The sequence below is a fragment of the Phoxinus phoxinus genome (assembly GCF_949152265.1).
Source record: "Phoxinus phoxinus genome assembly, chromosome: 10".
Taxonomy (NCBI): domain Eukaryota; kingdom Metazoa; phylum Chordata; class Actinopteri; order Cypriniformes; family Leuciscidae; genus Phoxinus; species Phoxinus phoxinus.
Window position 1 is genome coordinate 26,759,694 of NC_136885.1, and position 11,244 is coordinate 26,770,937.

Genomic DNA, 11,244 nt, shown 5'->3' on the forward strand with positions numbered 1-11,244 from the left:
GATGAAATCTGAAGGCAGTCTCACTCCTCCATAGGCTTTCAGAGGGATCCAAACTCGCCGGCCCAGAATAGTTATTAAAACATCGTTACAATAGTCCAAGTAACTACAGTGGCTCTGCATTAAGTTTATCATGCGACGACAATACTTTATGTGCGGAAAAACAACAAAAATAACGACTTTTCCTTCTCTCTGGGCCTCGAGTTAGTTCACGTAGTGTTTAAGCGCAGCGCGTCTGTGTTGTGCGTCACCACGCATCACACACATGACCAGCGTCGGCCAATAGTGAGTCTACGTGGATTGAGTTGGTTGGAAAACTGTTAACTTCTCACTTCGTACGTAAACACAAAATGGAACTTTATTGTAAACACACACCACGTGACTCATGCTCAGTTTCCCATCCCATCCATGACTCATTTTAAATTAAAATCAATATTTCCGTGCCAGTGTCATCCATTTAGCCGCAGCTGCCAGGCCACAATTATGCAAGGTACACCTCTGTACATAAATAAAAGTACCCTGTATTTTATAGTGCCTTTACTCCTGCTTCCTCTCTTGTTGAAAAGGGGCTGCAATGTGATTTTACTCTCCATGTATTCATCAGCATTGCATCAAGTCTGATATTTGGGAAGGGCTGTGGCTTTGGAAAGGCTCACCGCACTTTCTTATTTCTCATGCTAAAATTGTACTTCCCTGCACATTCTGTTAGGACTGCTGGTTTTGTACTTACAGCACAGTAGAGGCTCTTAGGTAGCCAAATGTAAACCGTTCCTGCCAAAAACAGCACTGTTTTAGACAAAAATGGATACATACTTGTGGTACTCTGGTTTTTTGTTTTACATTTATTGAGGATGCATAATTGTTTTCCCCCATAAGCATGGATCCTTTTTCCTGTGCGGTTGACAGTGTACTTTGAGCGGAGAGAAGTACATTGTTGATTTTTCATGCAAATTTGCAAAATCTGATGTCCCTTATTTGCAAGGGAAATCTTGCGAGCCTGGGCTCTCATTGTTTCAAAGCAGAGAAGCCACAGCTGGAAAAACCTTGACACGTATGTCATGCAAATGAAACATTGCTGCATGGTTCTGAATGAAGTCAAACTATACAAATAAAACTCATGGGTCATGAGTGTCAGGAAGTAAAATTCCATTAATAAATATAAATATAAAAGATTTTACAAGTTGAGACTAAAGGTTTCAAGATTTAAAAATCACTATAAAAGTCATCAATATGAATTTTGCACTATATTTTAAGTCATATAATATAGCTTTGTGTCTGTGTGATTAACAGACTGAATTTCAGTGAGAATCTTGTTGCCTGTTGTGACCAGATTATTTAGTTGACATGAGAACTGGATCAGTCTGATTCATACAGTAAATTATTCATTCAGACCAGTTTTGAGAACTGTTTCCACCAACTCACTGAAAAAACATTTGAAATTGATTCAGACATTAGTCACAATTCAGATGTATCCTCTTCTCTCATGAACATCAAGGAAAGCTATAGGAGATAATAATAATGGCTTAGATTTGGTTTGTTTCTCAAACAAAGCTATCGTATGACTTCATAAGTTTTGCCGTTCAGTGCATACGATTCATATGGACCACATTTATGCTGCATTTGTGCCCTTTTTGAAGATGAAATGCCTGAGACTCCATTCATTGTAATAACAGGGAAAAGTGCATCCAGTACAAATCAAATGTCTGCTCCTTTATTTCCCAGAAGAAAGAAAAAGATATGGGTTTGAAACAGCAAGTGACTAAATAATTACAGAATTTTCATTTTGACTTCAGTTAACGAGTGGATAAATGGCTTTTCAAATGAGGGAGCTGTTGTAATTATTGCCTTCAGTTAGAGTCTACTGTCTGTGCAAAGCTAATGTGTTGTAACTGGCAGGCTGAGAACCTCCTCTTTGCTCCGTAGAAAGAGAGTAGAAATCTTTCCCATATGACCCATGTGACTGACTCTTTCCATCCGCGCTCACTAGTAGAGATGCAAAGTCCCTCTTGCTCACTGTGAGAGTATCATGTTGCTCTGTGCACTACCTTCTTACTCTGTATTCCAATGAAAAAACGCAAAGGGTGAGTAGAAAACCAGCCGAAACTGTAGATAAAAGTAGGTTAGTGTTACTGTCATTACGTTTGTTGGATAGTAAATTTGTTGCAGGGTGCTTTACTTGGATAATCATTTGCGAGCCTTTTGTTTCACTTTCCAAATAAGAAATAAAATTCCACTGCACTAGAATGGCAGGTTTTAATGCAACGCTAGATATAATTGCATGACTTCTACGATTTGATATTCTAATACAGTTGACGTGTGCATAATATTGAAATGTTTCAGTGTCTGTTCATCTTCCAATGAGATTACGGTATATTCAAAATTTTATAGAACAGAGTGCAATGCACAGTATGAAGTACTTGCATGTGCAAGTTGTTTAGTTGATTATCAGTGTTTGTGATATGTTAAGACGTGCTAAAAGGGACTGGCTTACAAAGAGACCAGAACTACTTAGATCTGTTCATAAATAGAACAACAGGGCCACCGTATGGCTACAGTTGACTTTGCATCAAGAGCTTTTAATTTTAATATCAGCAGTGTTTGTTACCTAAAAGAATTCTTTGACATACTGTCACACAAATTACAGATCTAAAGTAGTTGATGCAGTTTTAATTATATGCCTCTTTTGATTGTTTGAGCTTTAATTTAAGCTTTAGCTTTTTGTGTGAGAAAGTCTATAAAGTCATTATTTAGTGTTAGTCAAACTTAATGCATTCTCAAGTGTCTCATAGCCAAATCTCTTGACATCATAACCAAATTACATTTGAATAACATTTGATTTAAGATCTGCAGCGGAGGTGAAGATATTAGTGAGTAATCTTTGGTCTGTTGTTCCTCCCCCAGAGGTGTAAAGCTCCAGAAGAAGTTGTATGGACTATAGTGCTTTTTGTCCTCTTTGGAGTTTTAAATCCCATGATCACCATGACCTCTAGTTGTTTGGAAAAAAATCTATGTAAAATTGTATTTATTTTATTTTGTTTCTTGGGAAATGATTGCATATGTAATGTCTCTTTGTGTCATTTTCTGTATCCCATGGATTTTTGTTGGTTCAATCCTTCCTCTTGTTGTCTTCAAGCTCTAGGTCTCGCTCTCGATCAAGATCCCATTCCCCGCCCCCCCACAACCGTGAACGGAACCACACACGGGAGTACCAGAACCAACGGGAGTTTCGGGGCAACCACAGAGGCTTCCGGAGGCCATATTATTTCCGGGGGAGAGGTCAAGGCTTTTTCCGCGGCCGCTTTCAGCGTGGTGGAAGGGGTGGATATAACAACTACCATCAGAAAAACTGGCAAAACTTCCGACAGTACCCTCAGCAGCAACAGAAGCAGTACTACCCCAACAGCCCCAAGAGGGGCCGGTCACGCTCTCCCAAGAAGCAGTCGAGCAGCCCGCAGCCCCGCAGCCATTCCCGTCGCTCTGACAGGTCATCCTCAGGGAGATCGCCACAGTCGCACCACTCTTCCTCCTCCAACTCTGGGTCTGCCAAACACACTTGCAAAGATATAAGAGAGGGTGTCTCAGTGCCCGAAGAAACTCGAGGAGGTGGAGATGGGGCTCTGGCAGAGCAGCTGGGAGGCTCTTCTTCGGCCGAAGGGAATGCTGATGGAGACAGGACTTTGGAGAACTCTCAGGTTTTGACGAACCATGACGCTAGTCCTAAAAGGACAAGTCTGCAGATTTGCTCCTCTGTCACTAATGACAAACCGCTTGACTCTGCAACCAACGAGACAAGTCCTGCTCATAAGAGTTCAAATGCTCCAAATAAAGGTGCCACCAACTGGCAGAAAGTTGCAACTGCACCTTCAAACAACAGCCCCATAAAGAAAAGCCTTAGCCCAGTTTTCAATGGTTTTGGGCTCTTTACAAATATTGACCAACAGGCAGATGATAGAATTGCTATCTCCGCTGCATTTTTGAAGTAAGTACGGATAACTTTTAATAAAAAAATTTGTGTTGTTCATTTATCCATTTTTACACTACCGGTCAAAAGTTTGGAGTAATAAATTGTTTTATGTTTTTGAAAATATTCTCTTATGTTCACTAAGGCTCTATTTTTTAAATAAAAAATACAATAAAAACAGCAATATTGTGAAATATTATTACAATTTAAAATAACTTTTTTTCTATTTTAATATATTTACAAAATGTAATTTATTTATTCTTAAGTATATATTCTTAAGATATAAGTATTATGTCATGCTGATTTGGTGCTCAAGAAAACATTTAATATTTTCGTGGAAACCATGATATACTATCATTCAAAAGTTTAGATTAGTATTACTAGATACTAGATTTAGTATCTTAGTTTAGTAAGATTTAAAAAATACTTTTATTCAGCAAGGACACATTAAATTGAATTAAAATTATTATATTTCACAATATTACTGTTTTTATTGTATTTTTGATCAAATAAATGCAGCCTTGACTTCTTTCAAAAACATTAATAAATCTTAATCATTCCAAACATGTGACCAATAGTCTATATTATTTAACTTGTTTGTCCTTGGGCTGGGTATTGTTCTTAAGCCTTTTAAGCTATATTGATGACAGATGTTTATATATTTGATGGACTATATGCATTTGAATATTGCTTTATTTTCTTTTTCTTTTTTACCTTTATTTTAGTCAGTTATAAGAGTGGAAGTAACACAATAAATCCTGTGTGCGTGCCATACAAAAAGTAAGATTGCACATTTGGTTTGCAATCTGCCCTTCAAATGCATCAAAAGAGCGGTTGGAAGAAAAAGCCAAACACGAAGAGCTAGATATGCATTGTTTACAAATGTCAGCTCACAGTCTGTAATTTAGATGTGCTAAAAAAGGTCTAAAAGGTTTATATTTTCACTTTGCAAATGGAAGAAGTGATATATTCCCAGCTGCATACACACTTGTTTACCTGTTTCAGACTGGAAGCCATTCATTTGTGCACGGTAAAATGAACCAAATCCATTACAGTTTATGCATAGTTCTGTCAGTTTGACATGAAGCAGCAGTCCTTGGTCACGTCAAAATAACAACTGATGCATCTGAGCTCATTATTGTAAATAATAATGACCTGTAAATCTCTTTCTCTCATTTACCAGATTCCTGGAGGAGCAAAAGGTTCAAAAACAGGCCTCTGAATGTGAGAACAACACACACAAAGGGAAAAGTAATCGAGAATTAGTATGTGATAAAGAAAATGGAGGAATCTTTGAGAAGGGCATTGAGTTGTCTCGCACTATAGATCATGACCACGCAGGAGAGAAGGAGAAATGCAAATCTGCAAAGAGTGGTGATGGTAAAAAGTTATCCATAAGCATCCCTAAAATGGGTCCACGAAAGGGCCCAACATTTCTGTGCGAGGATGGTGAGGACGATGACGAAGAAGGGGAGATCTCTGATAGAGTGAGGGATATGGAAAACAATCCCTCCAAAAGCAAAAGCAAAGTCACGCTGTCCGCTCGTGAAATGTTCGAGAAGCGAATCAGAAGGTTGCAGGACATGCCATGGGATGATGAGCTGGAGGCTCTCCTGCTCTGCCATAAACAGGAAAGAGCAGCGAAAATCCTAGCTGCTCTCTCTAAGAGAGACCAGCTGAGTGGCATGCTCAAGGATCCCTCCCCTGAAAAGCTCTCAAATGTGAAACGAAAAGAGAAACCCACACTGCTGCCCAGGAGGAGCTCTGAGAGCCGCGAGCAAGAGATGTTTGTGGTTATGAACGACGAATCCCCACCAAGAGCTTCCGTGAAAAGAGGAAGTGAATTCAGTGCAAGGATGAATTCTCTCAGTGATGACCTTGCTAGGTAAATGATTTTTCGTTTCCCTCCAAGATCCCAGAAATTACCTTTTGCTTCTACTTGCATCTTCACAAAACATTGCATTGTTGTGCATATGACTGCTTCTGACTATCACATATTAAATATATTTCATTTTGTCTTTTGTCACCATTGTTCTATTTGACAGAACATCTGTTTTGACCAATGAAAGAAGGCATCTTCTGGAGTTTGTGCATCTTGATGAAAAGGATTGGGAGTTTCAAGCTGTCCTTCAGCATCTTCAGGCTCAGCAGTCACCCAGAAGTCCATCTGAACTGTTTGCCCAACACATAGTTTCAATTGTCCATCACATTAAAGGTGACTGAAACTTTTCTGTCTTGTACAGATAAGGTTGTGAGAGGGTTGTTATGGCTGTAGTATTTATATTGTTCGATCACCCCTCTGTAAAATACACCCATCATTTAATCACTGCAGACTTGTTTAAAAATATATATATATATAAACAATTTATAATGGGACAAATATACATATACATAATGGGTCCGCCATTGTTGTTTTGGTTGAATGCGTTTTGAATGAACGCATTATACGTACGTATGCGCATGATGTCACCTTTTTCACAAATTCGTGTTTTTGTAGTTTACACGGAGATGATGATGGTATAATTTTCCAAAAATTACGCTTTTAACATTTTTTTTAAAAGTTTGCGTTTTCAGGCCCCCAAACGCTGTTGTTGTCTAAAGGAGCGGCCAAAAAGTTTTCCATTTTTAGTTGAAAACAGTCTTGTGTAAACTCTCCCTAGTTTTTTTTTATACTTTATTTATTTAATGAAAAAAATTTTAAAAAAAATTCTGCCCACAGCTCAATATTTTCCTTCTTCTGGATTGACCCTAAATGATCGCTTTGCCATGTACCAGAGAAGAGCTGCTGAGAAAGAACTCATTAAGCAGAGGAAGAGTCCAGAGATACACAGGTATAAAACTTTCAGGGACACATTCCCACACTGGTTTCTCATGCACGTATGAGCAATTTATTTGTTTTGACAATTTCTAAGACTTTAAGAAAGGAGGATCAACATATATCAAAATATTCCTCTCTTCACCTCTTTTTTTTCCACAGGAGAATTGATGTTTCTCCCAGTGCTTTTAAGAGGCACTCTCTTCTGTTTGATGAGATGAAAAGCACCATGGAAAACAGCTTCAAGGTGACCAAAAATTTTGAAATATGACGTATTTTGGAAAAGAATGCTGCGCGAGTGATGTGGCCAAAGCATTCTTAGGCTTCCTTCTCGCTCTAAAAACTCTTGTTACTGATGAGAGAGGCATAAAGTCCAAAAAGTGAGATGCAAAAAGAGGTGCATTCAGGTTGTTGTGTTGTAAATGCCTTCCCTATTACAAGCCTTCCTAAGGCAGTTGAGGCAAGAAATGGAAGTGACCAGTTGTTCCCATGTCAAATCCATTCAAAGGACTCTAAACAAAAGTCATAGTAAGTATTCTTCTTCAAAGCCTGCAAAGAACAAGTGAGGTGTTTAGGCAAAGTAAAAGCAACATACTTTCATGAGCACCAATGAAAGTATTTCTGCTGTGGTCCTATAATGTTGCCTACTACTATTTAGTTTAGTTTATATGAATATCTTGATTTCGATGAGCAAGTGAGAGGAAATCCGTATGTTATTTTGCGACCTGTTGCCATTTCTGAGAAAATAAGCCTGTTGAAAGAGTGTAAGAAGCCAAAATGCTACATAAAATGATATTAGAAAAGGCCTCTTCCTTTCATTCATTTGCATGATTGTTTGAAGTCATCTGTTGCTGTGTTTTTTGTTTTGGTCCCACCCCGTACAATGCTGCATGAAGCTAATAGGTCACGCTGCTAACCCACATCTGGCCACAACATCTCTCTTTCTCCTCACGGCAGGTCGATGGTAAAAAATCTAAAAGTGATTCAATGGACCTTCGGCTGGATATTGAGCGCAGAAAGAAATACTTGAGTGGAGAGAGAGAGCAAAGAGAGGACGGAGAAAGACAATCGGGGGAATCTCCCGATTCAAGAAAGGAAACATCCACTGAGAAAGCCTCAAAGAACCACAAAAAAGCAAAGTAAGCTGCATAAGAAAAGATGCTCCATGACAGAGTGATTGTGAATAAAGAGGTTCAGTTATAGAAAAGCTTAAACAGCTAACAATCGTATTTCTGTTTGGGCTCGTTGTAACCCCTCAAGTGAAAAATTGTCATGGTGATAATAACGTCTATAAATGTAGTTGAAAACTGCAGTTTTGATCAACCATTAAACAATTTACAATATCAGATAAAAATGTACTTGCTTCAACATTCAAAGAATCTGGTTGAGTCATAACCTGTCAAACCTCTCAGGAGGCCTTCAATAAACACTTCCAAAAAGACCTGAAGATGCGTTCACACTGTCAGCAATTTGCAGAAACAAGAAGTCAATCATTTTCAATGAGAGTTGCTGACGTGAGGCGACATGAGTGACCAGAAGTCATTGGGCAGAGCGAATGTTGAGCTATTGAACTTGCATATGAGCTGCAATACCATACAGCAACTACCAATGGGAGCAGAGCTCAAATGATTGACTCCCTGATACAGTTGTGTACTGTATTCAAGTAGGAACATCTACTTGTGCCCAACAGAAAAGCAACTTGGTCACCTTCAGCTATTACATCACTGTCAGTGTGAACGCACCTTTTTGTCTTTCTGGTCAGTTGAATATGTCGAATATAGGTTGTCAAGTGTTTAAAAATGTCCTGATTTCCTTCGACTTCAGGTAGGCTACAGGTAAACATGACTTTTTGGTTAGTGGACAAGAAAATGACCTGATAAAGTCAAGTTGAACATGAACGACTAAAGTTGTTATCGCTGATCCAGTCGATTTTTGAGACCTCTTTACATTGATCAACAATCTCTGAATCTAATGTTATTTAATTCCTAAGGAAAAGCAAGAAGAAACGGGAGCGTTCTCAGTCATCTTCCTCATCTTCCTCTGCTTACCATGAAGAAGAGGCTGAGATCAAACCAGAAGGCTTATCCAGAGTCCAGCTGGGGTTTAGAGAGCATGGAGAGCCTGTGGAGAGAGGAAGATCACGAGGAGGCTTTGTAAGTGGAGTGCTATTGAAGAACTAAGATATTTGTTTATTGATTTAATAGTTACGTTTACCATTTGCTGTTTCTCAGCAGCTTAGCATACGTGGTAGAGGTTGGAACCGAGGAAATTTCCATGGAAACGGCAACGGTGATTCGCAGATGAACATGTCAGCAAAGAATGAAGACTGGGATCAAGAGTACACTCCCAAGAGCAAGAAATACTTCCTAGTATGTTGTGATCGTTGTAAACACCCATTCTGAATCTCCTTTCTAATGCAGTTTCTGAACAACCAAATTTTTTTTTAAAGATTAACATAATATGCACATCACAACAACAAACATACAGTAGGTTAAGGTCCATGCAACCTATGTTACATTCATGGTCTGTACATGTAATATTATGACAATGTACAATCAAACATAACACAAGTGATCATGCTTAAACTATGCTAAATCTTTCCAAACTTTTAATTAAAATAATAATGTTAGGTGGGAGACATATTATATGTTTTCATTATGTACTCTCCTTCAAGGTTTTCAGTCCCACTTACAACTGTATATGTTACATAATTGAAGTCCATATTTTTTGTAAGCCCTTCTTCTGTCTTTGCAGCACAGTGAAAGAGACGGTCAAGGTGAGAGAAAGCTGATGAACACGCGCGGGTCTGGTCGCGGTAACATCGTTCGTGCAAAGGGACGTTTCATCCTCCGGAGGGCCACAAATACCAAAACCACCAATAATACGAGCCCTAAATGGGCCCATGATAAATTCCAGGCCACTGATGATGAGGGCGAACAGCAAGGAGATGATGTAGAACAGGACCAGTGAGAATGGAGCAGTGAAGACTTTGACAGGACCTTTGAGAACAAGGAGATCCCTCATCATGTCAAGAATGGATATAATATCTGCATCCTTATGGATCCAAATCTTTTTGATAGGAAAGAGGCTTTTTTATTGTATTGCTTTTTTATTTCCGATTTCCTATCTAATCATGACAGACACTGTTAAAAGCACCTGCTCCAACATTTATTTTCTATCCCTACATCTCTGGGAGAATTGGTGCCCAAGCGCCTCCATTGCGAATCCCGTCTCCTTTTTTGCACAAGACTTTTGAAACATGCAAACGTAAAACACACAGAATATAATATGTACGTTTTGAAGTAGTGATATCATAGACCGATATAAAGACTAGGCCAATTGATTGGTCATTTTGAGGCTATCAATATAACCATATGAACTTAATTATTGGAAGTTTTTATTTCCCCACTTTTTCATTTTCAAATTCTACTGACAGCTTTGTCTATGGATAGTAAGACATTTCACTTGTGTGTGTGTGAATAGTTATTAAATGTTACAAATACAGTACAACTCATTATATTGTCTGGTGACCATATATATCGGTCATCGGACAGACACTTTACTTTCTAGATGTTGATATCGGGCATAAAAAAAAAACTGTTTAGGTCGGCTACTAGTTCAAATGTTAGGTGCCTAAGATGTGCCATAGTGCCTAAAGTGTAGAATGCCATAGAACTACTGTAGCTGGTTATGTTCCATGTTTTTGCCTTAAGAAAGGACATTATTGCTGGTGAAAAAAAGTACATATTGACATTTTGTGGGCTTAAATTAAACTCTTTGAGACCCTTGTGTGTCTGCCGATAGAAACGAAGATCTTGATTTAATGACCCAGTCTCGCTATGGGACCAAACAACAGAAATGATGCAATGTCCCAGTGAATGACGTGGGGAAAAAAGATTTACATTCATCCAACTGCTAGTCAAAGTGGTCAACTTTAAACCTGGACAAACATCCTACAGAAAAAAGTTTAAAAAAATACATGTACCTACAAATGTTTTGAAGACTGTTAACAAGTTTTAGATTTCTCGGGTTGCAGGGTATTGACAATATGTGTGTGCATATTTTATTATGGGTCTTCTAATGTATGCCTTTTTTCTATTGGCTAAGCACATTCTTTAGATGAAGTCATTAATTTGGGCCTTAGATATTTTAATAAAAAGATTCTTGTTTTGGGGAATTTATTTGAATAGTTAAAATAAAAAAGAATATTATAGGGGGGATAATTTACATTCATACTCAACATTGGATTTTAATTGTCTGGGTTCTGATTTGCACTGTGTCTAATATATACATTTGACTTGCATTTATATACTCACAATCAGAAAGAATAAAAAAAAGCAACAATTTTCTATTGAGTGGTTGTTGTTTTTTGCATGTGTGTGTCAAGAAGAAACTAGCATCAGCGTTGGTTGCAGCAGAGATGAAACAGGATCTAACTGCAGCTGTCTAAAGTATATTCAGAAATAAACTC

At 38.2% G+C, this 11,244-nt stretch overlaps 1 protein-coding gene across 6 annotated transcripts in view; it reads left to right on the forward strand.

Moving 5' to 3' along the window:
- Positions 1-11,127, forward strand: part of thrap3a (thyroid hormone receptor associated protein 3a) — a 47,836-nt gene extending 36,709 nt beyond the window's left edge. For 2 of the 6 annotated variants that reach the window (XM_079625453.1, XM_079625452.1), the window contains exons 3-11: positions 3,131-3,976; positions 5,142-5,843; positions 6,004-6,173; positions 6,678-6,789; positions 6,936-7,020; positions 7,731-7,912; positions 8,764-8,926; positions 9,008-9,142; positions 9,528-11,127. In XM_079625453.1, coding sequence (XP_079481579.1) covers positions 3,131-3,976; positions 5,142-5,843; positions 6,004-6,173; positions 6,678-6,789; positions 6,936-7,020; positions 7,731-7,912; positions 8,764-8,926; positions 9,008-9,142; positions 9,528-9,743 — 2,611 coding nt within the window. In that variant the 3' untranslated portion in view covers positions 9,744-11,127. Of the gene's footprint in view, positions 1-1,959; positions 2,079-3,130; positions 3,977-5,141; positions 5,844-6,003; positions 6,174-6,677; positions 6,790-6,935; positions 7,021-7,730; positions 7,913-8,763; positions 8,927-9,004; positions 9,143-9,527 lie in introns of those variants that run through there. The other 4 variants (XM_079625451.1, XM_079625450.1, XM_079625454.1 and 1 more) reach the window with 3 other exon arrangements.
- The last annotated feature ends 117 nt before the right edge of the window (positions 11,128-11,244 follow it).